Here is a 23,739-nt window from a genome sequence, read left to right as displayed (position 1 = left end):
TTCTAGAATATCCTTCCATCTTTTCCCTGTCTTGCTGCCTCCTCCTCATCCTTCAGGAACAACGCTTTCATCACTTTTCGAAACCCCTACTTGAAACCTTCTCCTAAATGTTGGGTCTAACAATCCGTCTCTACAGGACTGAATTCCTCAAGGGCAGAATCATGTCTTACTCCTCAGTACCTGGCATAAAGTCTGAGACAGTCCAGAGGTTCAATAAACCTCTATTCAATGTGAAATCATAAAGCAACTATGCTAGTAACAGTATAAAGAAGGCAAAGAAGGGCTCAGCCTTTCTCCATGTTGTCTCAAGGAGATGGGCTGTCACTATCACTGTTCACATACTATAGTTGAATTTGATGGCTGATGCCTGGATTTGTGCCTCTAGAGTTGAATTATCTGCCATATCTAATGAGTCAGTGTCTGTAAAATGGTCCCAAGATGCTATATCATTAGTATTTTTTTAGCCTGAGGGGAAATACTGCCAAACAGGAAAGATTCAATTCTACAGAGAACTTATAAAGTATATTTAATAGAGGAAGAAGAATTAATGATTTTTGTGATTTGTTGGAGCATTGAGCACTTGGAGGGAGCTGGGTTCTCCCCATTTTATGGATTTTATTACAAAAGCATGGGCAGGAAAGATGATTTTGCAGAGGCCAGAAGAAGAAAGAGTATGATTTCCCCTTTGTGTGACTGTTTGTTGCATGTCTCCAAATAAACATAGGCTGATGTGAGGTGAAAACACAGTCCTCTTTATGCAACGTGTTTCCCAGCTTTTGCTATGGAAGAAACGTAGTCCTATTCCAAATCCCACCATAATGTAAACATCTTCTGAGCACTTTCAGGATGGGAGGAGAAGAAAGATCTGAGAAAAATAATTGCCCATAATTGTTCTGAACCAGCTGGCCTTTCCTGGCCTGTGCTGTTGTTCCTGCCACTCGCAGAGCACATTCTAACCTCCCTATCAGGTCTTTCTCAAGAACTCCTCCATTCCCCACTCACACCTGGAGGTCCTTCTCTTAGTAGCCCTGACCGTCCTTCCTACAAGTTTTCATTCAACAAACATGTTTGTTTTTTAATTTCAATATAATCATTCAACAAACATTTGTTGGACATGTATTATGCATCAGGCCCAAGGTGAAGAAAACAGACATGATTGCCTGATCTGATGGAGCTTATAATGTGGTCACAGCTTGTTTTTTGGTTCAGGAAACAGTGGTATTCTCACTGTGTCCTCCCAGTGCAGAAGGGCAAAGGCTCTCTCTAGGATCACTTCTAAAAGGGCTCTTAATCTCATTAATGAGGGCTCCACCCTCACAACCTAAGCACTTCCCAAAGCCTCACCTGCAGATACCATCACAGTGGGGATTAGTTTTCAACATAAGAATTTTGGAGGGATACAAACCTTCACTCTATAGTAATAGGCAATTATGAGAAAAGAGGTTAAGGATGTGGCTCTCCCTCTGAAGCCTGGAGGTAGCATGATGGTGAGGTGAGGGGAAGGCACAAAAATACTCTGTAGAGATAGGACCAGACTATGTAAAGCTTTAGGCCAATGTGGTGATTTTGAATTTTTCCCTAAGAGCAAATTTTTAGAAACTCACTCTGGATTGGATTAGTGGGAATCCAGATTGAGTGGGGGAAGAACAAAAGAGAGATTCTAAAAACATTGACTAAGATGGTGGCAGTGGGTACTAGAGGTATGCCAACATATTCAAGATCCAAGGTTAGGGCTAGTAATGGATCCCTAAGTATTTCCAGCACATCTTCCCTTGGAGAAACTACCAAGACCTCAGATTCCTCATGTGCTAAACCAAAATCCTGGATTGCCCAAACTGGTTTTCTTCTCCCCCAGGTTCCATATTCATTCAATGGTACCAACACTGTTTCATTCCCAGAATCCAGACTTTAAGCTTCCTCATTCTCTTTTGAGACTAGCTTCCTCTGTGTGATAGGAAATATGGTGACCAATGACATCTGAGCTCTACTTCTTTTGGCATCCATCTTTACTTGAGACTGTCGCTCCTTTTCAGATCCAGTTTCAAAAGTTCTAGGGAAACACAGTTGGCCCAGTTTAAGTCAGGTGTCCACATAATAGGCCAGTCAACTGAGGTTGCAGACTCACATGATAACTCCCAGGAGGCCATGTGGTTACAGGCTACTGTTCCAGAGAGCAGGGGAAGGAGTTCTGGACAGTCCCTTAGCTCTCTTCTACTGTGCCTTAAAGAGAGATTACAACTGTTCCTTGAAAGTGCCAAGGGGAAAGAAAGGAAAATAGGTGGTGATGAAAACAGATTTTGCCTCAACATGAGAAAAAACATTTAACAGTCAAAGTTTTTGAAAAGGAAATATGGTCTTTTGAAAGTAGTACATACACAGTTACTGATACCCAGGTATAGATTAGATCATCACTTTGTGGGAATGTTATAGAAGGCAACCTTCAAACACGAAGAATCCAACACTGAGGTTAGAATATTCTTGTGGAAAATGAACCAGAATTACACAATAGCATCTTAATTCTTATTCCAGTTCATCTTAAAAGATACACGAAAGAGTTCCCAACTTATAATTTGATCTTCTTACTTCAAGTGGGAGAGAAATCCTATGGATAAAAGCTATTTAGCTTTCAAAAAAAAAAGAAAGAAAGAAAAGGAAGAAAGAAAGAAACGTATTTTCTTAGTTGTTTTTTTTTTATCCTAGTAAACATGTATCTGAACCAACATTCTATTTTCTAAGGCAGAAAATTAAATTTTTCTGTCATGGCTATAAAGAGGCAAGATGTGTGTCTTCAGATTTGCCCCAAATTGTGTGTGCCAAGCACATGATGAAGAACCAGTAGCATGCTCCTGGCAGGTGGAGAAGGAACAAAATGGAGGGAAAATATGGAGAGTGTTGGAACAGTATTAACGATTGTTAGGGAAACTTTCAACAATGAGTGGCACTCAGTATTCTGAACTGCCAAAGAGACTCTTTCAATAGTCATGCCCTTGATAAATATGGAGGGAGTGCCTACCCTGTGCCAGGCACCCTGCTTGGTAAGAAGCAATTGGGGGAAAATACATATATCAAATGATCAAACAAATGAGAATGTAATTATGAGCTGAGATAAGAGCTCTTAATGAGAAGATCACAGTGGCTCTATCAGAAGGAGTAACAAGCAACTCAGCTAGATTGGAGAGGGTGTGTTGGACAAGACTTCCTGAGAGAGTGATGCTTCAGCTAAAATCACAAGTTTGGGTGTGACTTTACCAGGCCAAGGAAAGGTAAAAACAGGGGAGGAGAGCGTGCTCTAGACAAGGGGGCACAGCCTGGCCAAAGGTCCCATGATAGTAGGGAGCATGGCGTATTCCAGAAATTGAGGGAAGACCAGCATGGCTGGAACTAAGTGTGTGAGAGGGAGAATAATGCAAGATGTGTGTCAGAAAAAAATACATAGAGACTCGTTTATGCAAAGCCTCAAAGGCCAGCATAAAGATTTGGGTTTTTCCCTCAAGTACAATATCCTCCCAGTGATGCTGAGGGGTTTTAAATCAGACATTGACATAATCAGATAGGAATTTTGGCTCCAGTGTAGACAACAGAGAAGGGAAGTCAGAATGAATGGCAGTGAGGGGTACATTAAAAGCCTTTGCTGCAGAGAGCATAAGGCAACCGTCATCAGTGGGCGTTGGTAGTAGAAGTAGAGTTGGTGAGAAAGTCGGATTCCAAACACATGTAGTAGGAAAATCGACAGGAATTTTCATTAGAGCCTTGAGAATGTTTCAAACCTCACGGCTCCTTGCTCTAACACGGAGGTCATTCAGCTACAGCTGGCGGGCCAGATGATGCTCATGGCATGATATTTTCTAAGTAAGGTTTTACTGGAATGTAGCCATGCCCATTCATTTACTTACTGTTTATGTGTACTTTCACACTACAGCAGGAGAGTTGAGTAGTTGCAACAGAGACCTCTTGGCTTGTAAAGGCTGTCTGGCCCTTCACAGAAAAACTTTGCCAGCCTTGGAAATTACACCGCAAGAAACACCACCACCCCCACGATATTGCAAGGTGTAGAGGTACCTACTTGGGAGTCCAGAAGTCCATGACTGGCTTTGGATGATCTATGACCTCCTAAAATTGGAAGTAAAATTGGTATTATGTATGTTTTTCTGGGAAAACAGTATTCACTGGCTTTTAAAACAAATTTGTGAATTCCCCAGAGAAAGATATTCCCAGGCTTGTCCCCAGTCTACTCCCTGGCCATAACAAGATTGTTAAAACCCACATTTCCCTCAATGAATAAGAAATGACCTGGCACCACATGATAATATCATTAGGTATTGGATAGAAGTTGCTGCAAATTGCTAACTTCCTGCTATAAGATCTCCCATATAAATATTTCACTGGCTGGCTCCTCTGACCCGGGGCTTTATGACAGCAGGTAGCTCAGGGTGTAAATAAGAGCTAGATGAAAAATGTGTCTGGATCTCTTAGATCTTTTTTAGATTTCTCAGTAATTACCCCCTCCCCCAATAAATACTTCAGTGTATACAAGACTGTAGAAGTTTCATTACAAGAGACGTCTTTGAAGGGAACAAGCAGGTGATCTGATCAGCCCCACAGCAACCTTTGTGAACAGCTCATGTTGTAGTTCATTTCTGCTGGCGAAAATGCTTCATTCCATCTGACTATGAGCTCTCTGATTCCCCAGGATCTGACACACAGGAGTTCAGTAAATGGTTACCAAATATGTAGAGAGATGATTAAGCTAAATTGTTGGCTTCATATAATGTATTTGTATATAAGTATACACATATATTATGTACACATATGATTTTATAGGGAAACACATTAATGAAATAAATGTATGTAAAATTGTTCTTGTTCTTGTTTTTGTTTGTTTTTTTTTTTTTGAGAGAGAGACAGAGAGCCAGAGTGCAAGTGAGGGAGGAACAGAGAGAGAGGGAGACACAGAATACCAAAGCAGGATCCAGGCTCTAAGCTGTCCTCACAGAGCCCACACAGGGCTCGGGGCTCGAATCATGAGCCGTAAGATCATGATCTGAGCCAAAGTCAGACGCTTAACCGACTGAGCCACCCAGGCGTCCCCCCAAAAAATCTTTTTAAATGAAGTCACTGAACCATAGTCTGTCTTAACTGAGGACAGCATCCCTCAGTTGTAAGAATATCTGATTCATTTAATGCTCAGCGCTTCGAAGAAATCTGGCATGCAAGTGGGAGGAAAACAGTGTGGTATTCTTTTTGGCCAAGATTTTAATATTAGGTAAATCTGGCCATTGTGAAAATTCACGAGATGGTATTTATTCTCCATCTGCACTATATTTTTATATGTGGTATTTAATGTGAATCCATTGTCTTGACTCTTAAGTAAAACAACATCTTCCGGTGACAGTGCTCAGCATGCCTGGAAGTCCTTCCTCTCCAGTTTCAGGAGGAGAGGCTGGGTTGGGGGGAGAGGGGGCTGCCTGAACCCATGAGAGGAGGGGAGAGGATGCAGCAGCACCCGAGCATGTTCAGAGGGCAGGCCTGACTGGAAAGGGTATCCATCCACCGAAGGAGTTAGAGTCTTTCATAAAACAAGAGTCCGTCCTTGGGAGAAAGGGTTATAATCAGAGCTCAGAAAAGCAACAAGAGTATCAAGTGCCAAGACAAGGCGAGTATAAAAGTGGCGGACAAAGAGCAAGAGCCAACTCCAGAGCGCAGTAGCTGGGGCTGGGGTGAGAGCTGGCCAGGGAGCCCTTCAGATCTCCTGCCCAGCCGGGCAGGCACTCTGTGAGTGTGCCTCAGCCAAACTCCCACTTCCTCAGATGTTTGCTGCTTCCTGTGGGAAGGCATGCTTAAAGAAGCTGATAAAGGGTCAAGGTGATTAGCATTAAATATTCCATATGAAAATATAAACATATAAAATACAGATGCTAGACTACGTACTTGTGCTTATTAACAAGCCACCCAAAAATACTCTTGAGAAAATGAAATTGTTAAATATATACAAAGGAAAATAAAACAAAACAAACAAAAACAATGACACCCGGATGGGGGAAAATGGTATAACCTGAAACGGCGTTTCTCAAGGTGTGGTCTATGGACTCATGATCTGAAGAGATGTGATGGTTCCAGGTGCACGCACGTAGGCAGTGCTGTATACTCTGCCCTCCTCTAGGGAGATTCAGTGTGTTAAAAGTTCTCAAAAGTCCTGCAAGAAAAGTCCTGATTTTATAGTTAACATAGAACTCTTTCTTTTTTTTAAAATATACTTTGTAAATGCATACTTAGCAAAAAGCCAAACAAGTGTATTGCTCTGATCAAAATTCTTAATTGTATAAAATCTTCTAAATCTTAAGTTAAAATAACATCACTTGTCAAGAAAATTCTGCAGGTCCTTTTTAAAAGATAAAACTAGGGGCGCCTGGGTGGCTCAGTCGGTTAAGCGTCCGACTTTGGCTCAGGTCATGATCTCGCGGTCCGTGAGTTTGAGCCCCGCGTCGGGCTCTGTGCTGACCGCTCAGAGCCTGGAGCCTCTTTCAGATTCTGTGTCTCCCTCTCTCTCTGACCCTCCCCTGTTCATGCTCTGTCTCTGTCTCAAAAATAAATAAACGTTAAAAAAATTAAAAAAAAAAAAGATAAAACTAGATACACTTTATGCCAGAATAAACTCACACCATATACTATAACTCAAAATACAGAGGCAATAAAGAAAAGATTAATATATTTGATTACAGAAAGATTTTTTTTAATTTTTGCATGGCAAAAAATAAAAATAAAAAACCAGGGTAACCAAAGACACATGACAAAGTGAGGGCTTACTTGATAGAAAAAGGGGCAAAGAAATGAACAGACCTAAAATATTGATATAAAATGCATACATGCATATATTTATATGTTACATACATGGCCTTATTATGCAAATGAAGACAGTCAATTCCACTCCTAATGCTCATATTGAGAACAAATACAAATCAGAACCACTTTAATATATCAGTTTTTATCTCTCAGACTGGAAAGCATTAAAAACTTGACAACATACTGTTGTGACATGGCTATAGAGAAACCAGCACTGTCCTGCATTGCTGGTGGGAACACAAGTGGTACAGCTCTTGTGGAGGGCTTTTGCCAATATCTAACAAAACCAAGTATGCATTTACCTTTTGTCCCAGGAATTCTACTTCTAGGAATTTACCTTGAAGATATATCTCCAAGTATACAAAAATAGATAGCTCAGGGTTATTCACTGCAGCATTAATTGTAATAATTGCAAAATATTGAAAACATGCCCAAACATAGGAGAGTGTGATGAAATACATGATGGTATAGTCATGCATGGAGTACTGCACAGCTGTGAAAAAGAATGAGGTGCTTTCTGTGAGCTGGGATCAGTGATTTCCAGGTTGTATTTTAAGTTGAAAAAAATCAAAGTTCAAGAGTCATTATAATATGCTACCTTCTGCATTAGACATGTAGCTGCTTATTTTTTTTGCAAAAAGATACATAGAAAGCAGATACCAGAACTAATGAAATGGATTTCTTATACAGGGGTGAGTGAGGATGGCATAGAAGTGATGAGGGGGTGGTAACAGTCTAGGAGGCATGGGGGAAATGTAACTTTTACCTGAATATGACTTTCTGCATATTTTGACTTGAACTGTTTTACATACTCAACAACAACAAAAATAATAAAAATCAGTTAATGGAGAAAAAATGCCTAAATGTAGTACAAACACAAGTGGATGAGTCTAGCTATATTTAAAACAAATAATACAGCCACGCTGAAAAGGAGGGGGAAAAGAACTAACCCAAGTAAATTAGAACATAGTATTTTGACTAAGGGATAAAAAGAAACCTAAATAGAGAACTCTAGAGAGTAGGTTTGGGGTTTTGTTTTGTTTTGTTTGCCTAGCAATTCTGAAACTACTTTTGTATGTCCTATAGTTTAGAAAATAAGTAAATTTATTGAGGATAATGGGAGCCATGTACCTCACCATCAAAAAGAGTTACAACTATGGCAAGAGGAGAGATGAGAATGAACCTGTGGTGTTGTGTTAGTGTTGGAGAAATGAGCCTATAGTTATAGACCAGGGATCATCAGACTTTTTCTGTAGAGGGCCAAATAACAAATACTTAACCTCTGTCATTGTACCACAAAGCAGGCCATAGACAATACATAAAAAGCAAACATGGCTTATTCCAATAAAATTTTATTTATAGACACTGACATTGAGTTTTATATAATGATCATATGTCATGAACAATACTGTTTTAATTTTCCAACCACTTAAAAATGTAAAGGCCATTCTTATTTTGTATAGCCTTGTACAAAAAACAGGCAGTAAGCCAGACTTTGCCCATGGGCCATAGTTTGCCAGACCCTGTTTAGATAGAGAAATGATAGATAGATAGATAGATAGATAGATAGATAGATAGATAGATAGACAGACAGCAAATTGATAAAGTGTTTAAATGGGGAATCTGGAGGAGGATATATTGGAGTTCTTTACACTCTTCTGCAAAGAAGTATTCTTTGTATTTCTTACAGAAAAGCTGTAAATCTGAAATTATTTTAAAACAATCAAAAAAATCACACAAGGAAGAACTCTGTACTTTTCATAGCTACTTCTGAGAAGGAAAAATACTAATCAAATAACTTGCCTAAGAAGTGAATGTCTTGCCTTTTATAATAGTCACACAACCCTCATCTACATTTTCCCCATGTCCATGGTCCATGAGTAGGAGCTACTGTTGCCAGTGCAGAGTGTCTTCTGATTTGTCACTGGGAATGTCATCACATGATAACATTATTGTTTGTTGTTGTTCATCCTTGCTCTCCAACACTCTTACTGAGTAATGAGGTCACTGGAGCTGGTAATTTGTATGTGACCTTGTAATTTTCCATAATGTAGGAGTTTTTGGTCTACTGTAATGAAATGGACTAAATAAAAAGGTGCTTATCAGAAAATGCCCCATTAGCTTGGAAGTCTGTGACAAATCCTTTCTGATGTCCTTAATGTGTTATTATGAAATTCAATTATACACTGTGTTCACCTTATTTCACTAGCCATAATCTAGTGATAGCTAAGGTGAGAAGTGTCCTTAAAATACTACAAATAGGAATTGGGTAATTTTTACATTGAGATACTTTTTGTACTAGAAGAGTGAAGGGCTTTCATGGAAAACTTCTCCTGTAGAGACTTGTAACCATTCTACCATCCTGGGTTTAATTCCAACAAAATCCAATTCCTCCTACCATGGTTTATCATTGTAGGTAAAGCCGTGCTATGATTTTCATCAATAATGAAGACAATGGTGGTCATAGCTGAAATTTATTGAATGTGATGCTATACCCAGATCCTGCCAAAATTTTTTCATCTTTTTTTTTTTTTTTTCATTTAATCCCAACATAAAACTCCAAGGTACTATTATTACTCCTCTTTAGAAAAGAGGCTTATGATGTTAAGTGGCTTGGCCATGTTCTCAGCGTGAGGAAACATGGAGCTGAGATTGGCCTGGAGAGCCAGTGCTCTTAGTTACTGTTGGGACTGTCTCTCATTGTAGGTAAAGACAGTAGGCAATACAGAAATTTAGAAAGACATTGTTTAGTCATGAGGACATGCTCCTCTTGAGAAGAATAAGGTAAAACATACAGATGCAAGGTGAACAATAAGGTAAATAAAATCAGTGCAAGCAGTAGAGCTCACGTTGGAACATCCTTCACATTCCCTTCCTGCTCCCTTCCCCTGAAGAAGCTGTGTCGAGTTTAGAGAGGAGAGAGGCTTGAAGTAGAACACACACTGACTTGCACCCTCTGGAGGTCACCCACGTGCATCACACGCATGCAGCTACCTCCTAGGGGGACCTGGAGGACTGGAAAAGAAAGAGGGAGGAAGGGGAGTAAAGAATGTTGGGAAATGAGGTTGGCAGTTGGAGGCAGAAAGATGGAATGTAGGAGGAGCTTTCCGGAGTGGTTTTTGCCCCCATTCTTAGTGGGAGAACTGAAGGAACGGGTCACTCAAGGACCCAGCTCCCCTCACTGTTCCTGCTTTTGCCCTCTGCTGCTCTAAGGCACTTAGTGAATGCCTGCGGACCCCACCATTGTGGCTGGTTTCTGACCGCTCCAAGACCACCTTCTGTTTTGGAATGTTGTCATGGAGTGACATGTGACTTTGCCAGGCTTCCTTAGGGTCATAAGGAGCTTTGTCTTTGCCGCATTTCTTCTGAGTCACTGAAATAACTTTCTTATATGAGAGGGATTGTGTACCATGTGAGAGCCACAATGATAATCTTTCAAGAGGAGTAGTTGTCGTTAGTTGATGTATATGTGGAACAACTAGTTAGTTCAGTGGTTGACATTATATTACTCGATTACAGAACTGAATATTAACTTCTAGACATTTTGTCCTTCTGAAATATGAAAGAAGGAAAAAATGTTTCTTTGTAGAAGCCCCAGGAAATTAAACTCCAGGGGAAAGATGAAACTTACATGTGAAATTGTAGACCTGTTGTTTATTTACTTTCTTCTTTTCTTTTAGGGACTGGTTAAATATGTTGAGCCCACCGATTGTTCCTCCTAGTCAGCAGCCAACAGAACAGCATCTGGATTCTTCTGGAAGCTTGAGGGTTCAAGGTAGGAATATGAAAAAATGCTATACATAAAAAAATTAAAATAGTTAACTACAAATAGAGAAAATCAGTCACTTTGAGATGCCACTGTTTTTATTAAATGCTAACCATTTAGGCTTGCACCCCCAAAATGAGGTAGCCTGTGCTTTCATTTTATAGGATGATGAGTCCTTTGGTATCAAATTGACCTTCATCTGGGTTCCAGCTCTACCAATTTCTGCTGTGTGACATGTATGACTTTTGGTTACTGCATTTGTTTGTTTGTTTTTTAAATTTAATTATTTATTTTTTGAGAGAGCAAGCAGGGGAAGGGCAGAGAGAAGGAGACAGAGGATCTGAAGTGGGCTCTGCCCTGACAGCAGAGAGCCCAATGCAGGGCTCGAACCCACAAACTGCGAGTTCACAATCTGAGCCGAAGTCAGACACTCAACCGACTGAGCCACCCAGGCACCCCTCGGTTAACACATTGTAAAATTAGACTGATAATAATGTCCACCTGAAAGCTTTTCATGAAGATTCACTAAGGCATACTGTACACGAAGCATTTAGAATAGCACCTACCAAATATTAGCTGTTCATATTATTATAAAGCAGATCTGATACTCCCACATCACTAGATACATGTTTTCACTAATACAGGGCTACTTGTCTTTAAAAATAAGGCTGGCACAGAGTTATACAAGTAGCAATGGAAGAATGGGAAGGAAGCAGGAGTGAAGATTTGCCTTGGGTTCCCTTTGTTGGCCAGAGTCCTAGAAATGAATCATTAGTTTTGGTTGTGAGCAGGGAACATGATTGTCAGGAGTGCATAGAGGAGGAAGGGAAAAGAATCTTTGGTGGGAACAGAGGGCTTGAGATGGAAGGGGTAGAGAGAGTCTAACGTGCATAGCTGCAGTGGCAAATAATTGAATTTTGAATAGTTGAATTTTGAAGATGGAACGCTACATCTGAGGTTAAAAATAAAAATAATAATAATAATAATAAAGGAACTGAAGCCAATATAAACTGCTCCAACAAAGGTGCCACATTTTTCCCCCTAACTGCCCCAGGGAGAAAGGGGAGCATCCCATTTTTCTTAAGGTATGGAGAATTCAGAGTGAGAGCTCATACATCTGAAGCGTACATTTTGGCTGCCCAAGGGATGGAGATGTCTCCATGATTTACTGTCTGAAATAAATTATGCCCCCCAAATTGGAATCTTTTTAGAGATGTACATTTATAATTACTTATGACAGAAAAACAGAATCTCAGCTGTCAGAAGGAGACCTTGCCATGAGAGAACAAATAATATGTTATGTTAAGTGTCCTAAATAACCACAGGAACAGAGAGCATGGTCCTTGAGCAAAGGCACCCAAGATATATATTAGTGATAAGTAGCTGAAAGGAGGTCTTAAAGTCACCATTGCAAAGTGACGTTTTGACAGCCAGGAGCTCAGTCATGTTGAAGGTAAAGAGAACTTCCATCGAGGACAAATTAACAATTAAATTCAGAGGGTTATAGAAATGTTCCAGCCAATGTTAACCAGATCTGGCCCCCCTCCTGCCTGGCAGCCTAGGTTTTATCAGCTGTCCCTTTCCCCTTTTCTGATATGCCTGAATGGTTTGTAGCTAATTAATAGCATCAAAAATTAGTGTTTCCTCTTTGGTTAATCTTTACATGTTATTGGCTTAGTTTTAGACAACATATCAATATGCCAGGATAGCGTTCTTAGAAAGAGAGAAAAATAAGGTTTCGAGTATCCAGTTGGTAACATCGGAAGGAAAAGTGAGACGTGGCTGTGGGCAGTCCAGGCTTCTTCCTGGGCTTCTGTTGCATAATGGCATTAATTTAGGGCCATCTGCCAGATGCTGTGCTAAGTTGTAACATCTAGCTGTCACAGCAACACTGTGAGGAAGGCACTGCTTTTGTGCGTGTGTAGTTGTTGCTCTTTTACAGCTGAGAGAACTGAGGTACAGAGTTCTTGAATACCTTGTTCCAGGGTCACACAATGAGTCATTGGCAGAACTGAGGTTTGAGTCCAAACAGCCCAGCCCCAGAGCCCAACCACTGTTTTTATATATTTTTTTTTAAATTTTGAACCAAGTACCTAGATTACCTACTTCAAAAATAATATACATAAAATCAGGAATTGAAATTTTCTATTCAGAGTTCCTCATCTACAGGAAAAGAAAAAAAACATCTCAAGGGCTAAGTAGCTAAGTTCTTTTTTTTTTTTTAATTTTTAAAATTTATTTATTTATTTATTTTTAGAGAGAAAGACAGCACTAGCAAGGTAGGGGCAGAGAGAGAGAGAATCCCAAGCAGGCTCCACACTGTCAGAGCAGAGCCTGATGCAGGGCTTGAACTCACAAACTCTGAGTTCATGACCCGAGCCAAAATCAGAGTTGGACACTTAACGGGCTGATAACCCAGGTGCCCCAGCTAAGTTCTTTAAAGGGGAAAAAAAGAAAAAAAAAAAAAAAAAAGAGCAGACCTCTGGTTCCTGTTTCAGCCCTGAACCTGCCTACCCCTCCATCCACGCTTGTCAAAAATGACAAGTGGCCACATTTTCCCAGTGGGAGTAGAGGCTGAGGGGCAACGTTGCTGTGAGACCAGATCTAAGGGACTGAGGTGCTGACTGAGAGACAAGAGCACCCGATTGCTGAGCTGGCAGGCCTGGGTGTTGGCTTGTCACCCACCTTCTTAAAGGCCCTTCTAGACAATCTTATCTAAGTAGGTCAGTCTCCCTTCACCTTGTTGTATTTACTTCGTGCCCTTCTCACAGTTTGTAATTCGTGGTTTGTTTACTTGTTAATGTCTTTTTTGCTACGTAGCCTGTGAGTTTTTAAAAGCAAAGACTTTGTCAGTTTGCTTACTCCTGGATCCCAAGTACCCTACACATTTTCTGTTGATTATTAGATAATCTGTAAATGTTTGTTAGTAGGAAGACAGGAAGGGAGAAAGGGGAGAAAAGAGAGAAATGTTCTTCAACTCATCATTTTTATACCACCTTGGGGGGAAAACATGAGTCATCCATTGAAATCTTACTTTCAGTTTTCCCCCATTCCAATTTTTTAGTATCTTAGGTATATTTCTAACAATTCAACAGTGGGAGTATTGAACCTACACCCATGCATTTGAGCAACTAAAAACGGTCACCTTATGCAGTGGCTCTTAAACTTTATTGTTAGGCAGTGAGAACTTTTCTTCCAAATGAATTCCATATGAAATACCAACATATAAAAGAGATGAAACCAGAACTGGTCTGGCTAAAGGGGGCAGTTAGGGACCCAGAACCCTGCCCTGGGGCTCCAATGAATCAGCTAAAAACACTGATGCAGTCCACCGACCTCTGTTTGACCTTGTGGAAGGTCACGTGCCCACTCAGAGCCCCAGCTAGGATTAGGACCCAAGCTTCTTCCACATCCATGCCTTTCTGCAGAACCTGTGAAGGTGGTTTTGGGGGCTGGCTTACAGGGAAGGGCGATCTTCTGTCTTCAGATGTCTAGTATGAAAGTCATAACAGCTAATATTTATTTCACCTTCCTGTGACCCACACCTGCCAGTGCCTTTTAATTCACATAATAGCCTACTGAGGTGTAGCTACTGTCATTGCCCATCTTTTACACAAGGACACTGGGTTTAGAGCCAGGAAGTGATGTGCTGACCCCCCACAGCTCCATCACAAGTGGAGAAGCTGAGATGTATCTGTAGAGCTAGAGAGCTAGAGGCATAACTGTAGATAAACAGCAGAGAACGATGGCCTGACTAACACATGGCCCTAGGAAACGTTGCCACACAAAAGTAAGTGCATGTTTTAACCTTAAAAACAAAAGAGCAAGTGTTTTACCAGCAAAATGAGTTTATTTAGAAATAGCAGAGGCATGGCAATTCAGGACACGCAAGCTATGGCGAAGCATAGCCAAGCCTGGAGAACAAAGGAGAGGAACCATACTCGGTAGAGAAAAAGGAGGGAGTTGGGAGAGGCTGCTTTGAACGAAAGTCTTTGCGAGTCTAAAAGTCTAAAGCAAGGGTTCGGGGTAGCAATGGTTTCTCTTTGGCTAGACTCTTGCTCGTCAAGGAGAAAATCTTTCTTCCTTCTGCTGGGGCAGTAAAGTGAACTTCTTTCTGCCCAGGCATGCGGTGTCAGCCGCCACAGAAAGCTTATGATGAGCACCCCCCCTTCTGGGCTTCCTGACTCCGTTTCAGGTGAGGTCTCCTGCACTGATTTCCACGCATGCCTTATATTTGGCCTCCGAGTCTCTCCTTTATTCGGTACAAGTTTGTGTCACACCCGCAGTTTCTGCTCAGATAGAACACCTCAAGTGCATAAATGCCACCTTAAAGTACACAGCCCGTCTGCCAGCAGCGCCAGCCAGCAGGCAGGAACAGCATCGCATTCCGCACCAGTCGACTGGAGGGAGAGATGGGCAGCTCTCCATACTTCCTCCCGGGCCGAGGCACACTTGCTGAATGTCAATTACCATGGCACTCGAGCCCTTAACACTTAACCAAAAATGTGTTTTCCTGGAGTGCGTGTGAAATGTAAAAATGGGAAGTTACGATTTCAGAACTTACTCAAGAGAACTACCAAACTGACCTTTGGAAAATAAAGCAGACTTTGCTCGAAGAATAGTTGTCAATTTGTTTTTGACATTTGTTCCTTTACAGATATGACCCTTAAATTATTCATGCTTACCAGCTCCAAAACAGAATAGTAATGACCTCTCTCGTCAGGCTTGCAAAACCTCTTCTGCCGTTTACATAGATTTTGAGTAAGAAAGACATTCAGAAGTGCTTTTCGAGTTGCCGGAGTCTCATAAAAATAACATTCTTGTGCCTTTTTTATGGCAAGGCCACATAGGATATTCCTTTATGAACACTGGTTAATCCCCCATGAGACATAAATAGGCAACAGATGCTCATTTTATAGGTATAATATCCAAATCACTAGTCAAGAATTTAGAAAACCCTCATGGTTCCCTGAAGCTAACCAGACAGAGGGGAATCTAGCCGTCTGCTCTGGGTCCAACAAGAGAGTCTTTCCAGAATCTTACTTCCTGCAGCACAATTATTCGACATTCACCTAATACTCCAAGTCTAAAAGCAGTCTTCTAAAATCTGTTTTATTAGTGATCATACAGACATTATGCTTCATGGAACAACCATTGGTATCCCCAAGGGCTTGGCTTGGCACCTAGGACACAGTAAATGCTACATAAATATTTGATGAGTTGTGAATGCATGAATCATGGGAAACAGAAGGATGATTTGGTCTACTCTTTGGATCTTCCTTGTATCTTCAGGATTTATTTAAGGTGCATAGGAGACTTTCCCCCGAAAACCAGTATTGGTAATGTAAAAGTAATAATGTGCCTGCCAGTGTCGAGTTTTCCTGTGTTACCTCACGATGACTTCTCCCTACATTCCCAGGTGTGGGGCTATGTTATGTCCCACCCTGTACAGGTGGAATTAAGGTCGCTGCCTAGGTCACAAACCCACTGAGTGTGGAGTTGGACTCTGACCCAAGCCTGTCTGACCAGGCGATTTGCACCCTGAACCCCCATGCTGCTGTAGGACTGCAGAATTCCCTTTAGGTCAGTAAGAACCATACGACTGAAATGTCCACTGCAATTTTTTACCTGTAGGAAGTTCTCTTTCTTGAAGCTTTCTGGATAAAATAGTATTCTCTTCAGTACTCTCCTTAGACCCATAGCATCCCCACCTCAATGCTCAGCTTGTATAATGAATTCATTAGTATTTATGACATTCTTGAGTCCAGTCCAGAGTCCCCACCCCTTCCCCTGTTAGGCAAGTAGTTAGTTGCCTTTTGTTCTCAGATTAACCTTGGGGATGGGAGAGATTTTCTCTTATGCAGCTATCAGGATCCCAGGGGTGTCTTTTCTGCACAGAGGAGGTTGGGGGGAGAGGGTGGGAGAATGGTGATCAACACCCTTACTAGCACAAAGATATGCCTTCTATTTGGAGTCCTAGAAGTGAGCCCTATAGTAGAATACTAAACACATTGCTGGTGTCTGAAGCTCTCTCTATTATTCCAGAACCATCCCTACCTACTTATTCCCCAGATGCACCCCAGACGGGGTCCTGGTCCAGGACTTCAGCTTCCATTGCTGGAACTGGGATACATTTTCTCCCAGCTACAGTGTTGCTGCCTTGCCTGAAATCCGGCCATTGAGACACTGTGAGCTCTGTAGGCTTCAAAGCTCAATAGTCTGGCTAGGGACCCCCTGGGGGTGTAGTAAAATGCATTCAGAGTTGTAAGCCGCACATTTCCAAGCAGCACAATGGTTTTGTAGGTTTTTTCCCAGCTTTATTGAGATAAAATTAACATGTAATGTTGTGTAAGTTTAAGATGTATCACTGTGTAAGTTTAACTCCATGATTTGATATACAAGCACAATTGAGTCACTGCACATTCACAAGTAGAGACTACCTGTAAAGAACGAAACTGCAGTAATTCCCAGTTAATCAACCAAACCCTCCAACATGTTGCTTCAAAAGGCATTTTCCATGTAAAATATAGGTACTGGTTTCTGCAAAAGGGCTTGACCTACTTATTTCCCCAATGAAACCTGAACTGTAATCATAGCATGTCAGTTGCCTTCCAAGAAACAATATAGTTTTCTAAGAAAGTCCCTTTTCGTCCTTTTTATCCCATTGTCAGTCATTTATCTTTCTCCCATCTGAGGACATATTTTTGCTGAAAACCAAAATTCAGCAGTTCACTGTCAACTTTCTCAGTACAAGTTAATTTAGCCCTACTGTGAGAGGCATTGGTGGAAGAGTTTCTAAGTACCTGGTGCTCTGCAGGATCTTATCTAAAATGTCATCTTCGTTGATCCTAAGGCTGGCTGTTTGGAATGGAGATCCCTCCCCATTGAATTGTTTAAACAATAGTGTATTGGTATGCACATAAAAATACAGTCAATCAGTTCTCAAGATCTATAAGAGAGAAAATGCATTTATTTATTTTTTTTTAAATTCTGGATGGCAACGTCAGAAAATCGAAAATCAGGTGCAGTGTCTTGATTCAGAGATTTTAAATCTCATAAACTGATGTCACATCATTGATTTTCAAGCTTGAAGACTTAGCCTCTGCATATAGGTTTTCTATTATCTGTGGTTAAAATGCAATAAATGTAGATAATTAAGCATTTATGTTAATAGACTTTCAAAAGGTGAATTGGAGGGATTGTTTGCCTGAGCTGATCTAACAAAGGGGAGGGCAGCTAATACTGCTGCATTTGGTCTGGCTCCGTTGGTTTTTCTTCTGTTATTGCTGTTAACCAATTTCAAAGTGGATGAAGCTGTAAGTTTGTAAATAGATTATTATCTGAAAGGCAATTTTACTTCACTGGAAATGACTTTATTATGTGGTGAAGAGTAAAAATGTAATTTGGACCCCTGTCCAGATGCTCTTACTCTGGTAGCAGAGAATGGTTTTATTTGTTAATTTGTCCTTTTACAGTTTCTGTAGCCAGTCTTTAAATAGAGCAATTTAGCATTTGGGGGGAAAAACAAACCCTGCACCATCCAAGAATATAATTGAAAATTACCCCATATCCATGCACAATAATTACCTTTCAAAACACTTCCCATTGCTTGACATCATAGTGGTAATTGCTTAATGATATTATAATTCCATTACGTAGGGATTACAATGGCTCAAAATGATGTAAATTGGAGGCTTTGAAAATTAAGTTATAATGAAAACAAAACCCTTTATGCAAGTTTAAAGCACTCACTTCAATGTAAAATTATACATAATGTCACCCAATTTTTGCACGAGTGTCATTGTTGGTACAGTTTTAAAATTCATCCATTTGAAGCTTTAGTACTAAAACCCACAAAAACTCGCTTTAGTCCCGTGGTCATGACGCATGAGGTTCCAGCTCTACAGTGATATGTATTGGAACGAATGCATTTGTATAGCCGTTATTGCTTCAGTCTGGATGCATTATGTAGCAAAACCCCTACTAATGAATTAGATCCACCTCGGTCCCTTTGCAGTTGGTGATAAAGACCCATGGCCCATTACAACTGTTATTTTCATCTTTGAAAGATTCCTGACTGGTCGTAAAATGTATTGAGTTTTCTAACTTAATAGCGCCAGCTTAAAATTTTATCTTTTTGGAAAGTACCAGCCCAGAGTGTGCTAAGCAATTAGATGACGTGCCGGAGGTCAGAATTTCCCTCAGTGTGTGGATGGAGTCTAAACAAAGCATCAGACAGCAGACCCCCTGAGATATGTTGACTCATGATCATTTACCTCAGTGATAGGTGGTTTTAACATTACACCAGATGGAAAAATTAGTTTTACTTTTTGAAAAATACATGATTTTTGGTGTAAGAACTCTTTTTATCTTAAGATGAATTTATTATAATGTACTTTGTAAAACTAGTTGGGGGCTTTGTGTTTTGTTCAAATCCACTATTTTTTTTCTTTTGGTAGTAAAAAATCAAACAGGTGCAGTTTGGGGGTAGGAAATAAGATGTAAGCGAGCATACCCCTCTTGTGTCTAACTCATGTATCTTACATTTTTCATGATGACAGTTGTAACAACATTTATTGAGTATTCACTATGTGTGCGGAGTGCAACTGAGTATCTTACTTAGTTCCCCTAGGTACTGTCCCAGGCAGTATTACTGTCCTTATGTAGGGGAAAGCTAAGGCTCAAAGTGCTGAATTTTCCCAGTGTCCCACAGCTGTGAAGTGGTAGAAATGGGATTTGGATCCAGGTCAGTCTGACTCCATTATCCAAATGTCATACTGCCCCTCTCTATGAAGCCTTTTCTTAGGACTTTAACCTTTATCAATGTTCCTGTTCTGACTGACTAAAAAAATGTACAGCCTATACTTCATGATTTATTTCAATATTGTCATTATCCTTAACAGTAATAATAATGGTCATTTATTGAACAACTACTATGTGCCCTGGGCTATGCATATTATCTAGTGTCCAGTTTAGCCTTCCACAAAATCCTATGAGATAGGCCTTGTTATTCCCATGTGATAAATGAGGGAATGAGTATCCAGTGAGGCAAAGTAGCCTGTGAGTGCTCTAAAGTCAATTGGGGCAGTCAACAGCAAATCTCCCATCCGTCCCATCTGCCACTCCTAAGGCTCCTGGTGCTCTTGGCCACTCTGCAGTTGCAACTTCCAGTTACCCCATCACTAATCTTCAGTAGCTACTTTTGTTTCATGTGTGAATGTCCCATCCACACCTTGACATGGTACAGACTGAATAGATGTCATCACATAGCAGGCACACATTAGTTACTCATTGGTTCTGTTCTCTGAAGTAGCCCAAACAAGAAAGGAATGATGGATTGAATATCTGAAGGTAAAGGACATGCACATCCTCCTTTTGATGTGCAGAAGTGACCTAAAGGGGGTCGTCTTCCATGAGAAACTTGAAAAGCATTCCCAATCTCTCCTACTTAGATGGAGAAAGAAGGTGGAGGCAGGACCCTGGGGACCACTCTTAAGGTAACAATAGAAAGTAAAGGAAAAGCAGCCTGCCTTCTCTGATTTCCTGTTCTTAATTAGAAACCATGCAGGGCGCTCAGGTCAGCTGCCACCATTAACGTGGCCATTAGCACAGTGCTGTCATACTTCAAGGACATAAGCCACTATAGCAAAGAGTCCCAGAAACTCATCAAAGGCACCGCAGGGATCATTGGATCTGGTCCCACCCTGTGCACAATAAAATCTCACACAAATGGCCACCTCGGTCCTGCTTCACCCTCTCCAGGATCCACATTCCACTTCCCGGTCAGCTCTATAGTGTGGAAAATTCTTCCTTGTGCTGAGCCAAAATCTGGCTCCTAGTAACTTGCCCCCGTTGATCCTCTTGTTTCCTTCTGGAACCCCACAGAATCTTCTTAACTTCTCTCTCACTTACCGCCTTTTATCTACTTGAAGCCAGACAGGCTGCTGTAACCTCAGGCTTTGTCTTTTCCAGACGAAATAAGCCCAGATCTTGCCTCTGCCCTCCCACATGGACTCTCTTATCTTTGTGATTTTTTTAAATATGAGAGATGAAATTTCTTTTGTTTCCAAACCTGAGGTTTTCAAATGGAGGACACATTTACAATTTTTTTTACTCTCTTCCATGTTTAAATTCCCATAATGTAATAGCTCCCCATTGAATGTGGCCACATCACCTTCTTAACAAAAGCATGGTGCCCATATGGCAGAAAGAAGATGGAACTGAGAGTCTGGAAGCCCAAGTTCATCCCTGACTCTGCCTCTGACTCACCAAGTGACCTCGGATGAGCTGGTGAACTCTGCAGACCCGGCTTCCCTTGTCCTTCAGATGGACACATTAACTTCTATTTCACAGGATCCAGAGCTTCTGCGTGGGCAAGTGCTTTCTTGGCCATGGAGGGCTCCACCAGTTGAGATGTTAGCAAGCAAGGCAGAGGTCCTCATTCCTCCCAGGTAGCTCCACGTTTTACTCCACTGCTGGCACCATCTGCGTAAGGAGTCGGCTGATTCCGTGTTTTGCCCAAGACAATGCACACTCCGTGAGAACAGGGCCTGCTTCTTAGACCGCCTCATCCCCAGCACCTCATTCAGTGCCTGATGCAGGGACGATCATGTTATGTGTCTTTGGATGGTCAGAGGAATGGCTGCCGTAGAGTCTCAAACCCCCACTCCACCACCTGGGCCCCGCTCCTTGGGACTTAACTCCAGTTTGTCACTGCCCCGACAGCATCCATGCACCAGCTTGGTCTGATTTTGGCTGCAAAAGATGGAGTCCCACCACCTTCTCGTACTCTGGGCGGTGACACTTACTAGCACAGACTTTGTTTTCACAGTCATGCATTCATCCTTTCCCAAAACATCCAGTATTGACTGAGCCTCCATTACATGCCAGCCCTGCCCCTTCTGAAACTAACCCTGGTGAGCTCACAGCCCAAAGACTGGGTTTTCTCTGGTCCTGAGGAGCTTGTGCTAAGGAAGAGAGAGGAGCGCTGTCCTACTCACCTCTCCTCCCTGAGCCTGCTCGGATCCTCTCCAGCTCAGGGAGGTCTTGCCTCCGACTTCTGGGCTCTCATTACATGGTTTTCAGAAGCACTCGGGGGCACTCACTTGCTGGTGATAGCATCAAGTGTACAAGTACCTAGCACAACACTGGCACATATAAGGTGCTCAGGAAGCATCTTAGTAAAACAGCCTTTTTTTTTTTTCATTCCATGCCATGTGTTGGAAACCAACCAAACCTGCTACTAACAGGCAGCAGTGGGGCACCTGGGTGGCTCAGTCGGTTGAGCGTCTGGCTTTGGTTCAGGTCATGATTTCACAGTTCGTGAATTCAAGCCCCACGTGGGGCTCATTGCTGTCAGCGCAGAGCCCACTTTGGATCCTTTGTCTCCCGTCTCTCTGCTACTTTCCCACTTGTGCTCTCTCTCTTTCTCAAAAATAAACATTTTAAAAATAATAATAAAGAACAGGAGTTCCTCCAAACCATCTAATTGGCTGTCACAAGGGACGAACGTGAAGCCATGTCCTTGTGACCAGCAAACTTGAAAGACCTTCCTACCACTAATAAAATTACTCATCACCCAACAATTTTCCATGTGTTTTCCATACTAAACAACATTATCATTTTAATTCAGGCTTATTTGGTAGCATTTTTAGGGTGCATCCACACAGCTCTGGCCCATGATGAAGTCTGGAACTGTCACCCCCAAGTCTTGACTCCCACCCATATCCCTGATCCCTTTAGTCCCTCGGCCCTGCCGCTTTCTTGTCTCCCTCCCCGCCAGTTCTCCACGCTCAACTTTTCTTGTCCTTCACAGAGAAGCTGGTCAGTCTCACGCTGCAGTGCTGAGTCCACAGGCCTGCGGTGCACTCCCACGGCTCAGGCCTTGCCATTCTGCCCACAGAAAGAGCATCCCCCGGGAGGGATGGAGGTTCCCTCCTCCTGGCCCTTCTGCCCTTTCAGTTCAGGAATTCCTGGCCATGCAGGCAGCTAACGTGTCTGTGGTTCCCATCCCCACAGGTGAAGAAGATCCGAGCGTGGAAGTGGAAGAGGACGAGGAAGTGCTGACTCTGCTCTATGACCCCTGTCTGAACTGTTACTTTGATCCCCAGACAGGGAAGTACTATGAGCTGGTGTGAGGCCTCCCTCCAGAGCCAAGATCCCCCAGCCTGCCTGGCGAGCAGGAGAGCGCTTGTGACTCTGCTGCATGGGCACCACAGAGCCTGGCAGGCCCATGGAATCCAAAGTAACTGAGAGAAATAAAGTTATTCTGTAAATAACATTCGACGTTAAGGATGCCTACGCTTTTGTTGTAGGTGCGTGTGATCTTTTTGTCAGCGAAGCAATTAATACAGAGACAAGATTTTAGGACTTCGAATTGGTTCTTGTTTGTTCATTCTCATCCTACATAGGATTTTTTTTTATCTCCTATAATCTTATGGAAACAAATTAAGAGCTATTAATTCAAAATTTTTGCAGTGTTAATCTGTAAATGATGGCTTGATACACAGAAAATGTATTCTTGTTTAAAAGATATCTGGTACCTTTTGTTTTATTACCTATTTGTATTAAAAATAAAGTATGATGGTCTTTTAAACTGCCTCCTTTTATTTACCTTGCATTTTTACCAGAATATTCCAAGATAATGTTTACCCTTCCCTTAGACTCTTAGAAAAGGAAACACTGTGCACTGGTCAGATTTTATGATCACATAAAGGTTCATCCAGAGTTTGCCAAAGATCACAACATTGTTAATCATGTAAGCTGCCTAGCTCTGTGCTGTGCTTTTTCTAAAAAATGTTTTTACCAGTGATCTCTGAATTCTAATAATACTCAAATCTAGCTCCATGGATCCATATTTAAGAAGCCATCCATTTGAACACCCTACACACCTCACTGCTTCTGTGACTTGGCCTGGAGAAATGGAGGAAGCGATCACTATAACTTTACTTGCTGCACCACAAGGCAAAAATCACGTGCTTCCTGAATTTAAGGAGATGGCCTCGAATTGTGTGCCAAGTATATTAATACTAAGCACAAGGAAGTACTTATATTAGCTGGAATATTTTGTTATTTAATAAAGATTTTTTAATAAAGAAGAGTACCATTGGAAATGAAAAATTATTGGTGTACAA

At 41.5% G+C, this 23,739-nt stretch overlaps 1 protein-coding gene across 4 annotated transcripts in view; it reads left to right on the top strand.

The window, feature by feature from the left end:
• CFAP20DC (CFAP20 domain containing) overlaps positions 1 to 23,186 on the top strand; it is a 233,348-nt gene extending 210,162 nt beyond the window's left edge. For 3 of the 4 annotated variants that reach the window (XM_030307134.1, XM_030307130.1, XM_030307129.1), the window contains 2 exons: positions 10,521 to 10,615; positions 22,625 to 23,186. In XM_030307134.1, coding sequence (XP_030162994.1) covers positions 10,521 to 10,615; positions 22,625 to 22,743 — 214 coding nt within the window. In that variant the 3' untranslated portion in view covers positions 22,744 to 23,186. Of the gene's footprint in view, positions 1 to 10,520; positions 10,616 to 14,728; positions 14,806 to 22,624 lie in introns of those variants that run through there. The other variant, XM_030307131.1, reaches the window with a different exon arrangement.
• The last annotated feature ends 553 nt before the right edge of the window (positions 23,187 to 23,739 follow it).

Source organism: Lynx canadensis, chromosome A2 (genome assembly GCF_007474595.2).
Source record: "Lynx canadensis isolate LIC74 chromosome A2, mLynCan4.pri.v2, whole genome shotgun sequence".
NCBI lineage: Eukaryota > Metazoa > Chordata > Mammalia > Carnivora > Felidae > Lynx > Lynx canadensis.
The sequence above is the reverse complement of the archived record's forward strand: the minus strand, read 5'-3'. Positions and strand labels throughout refer to the sequence as shown.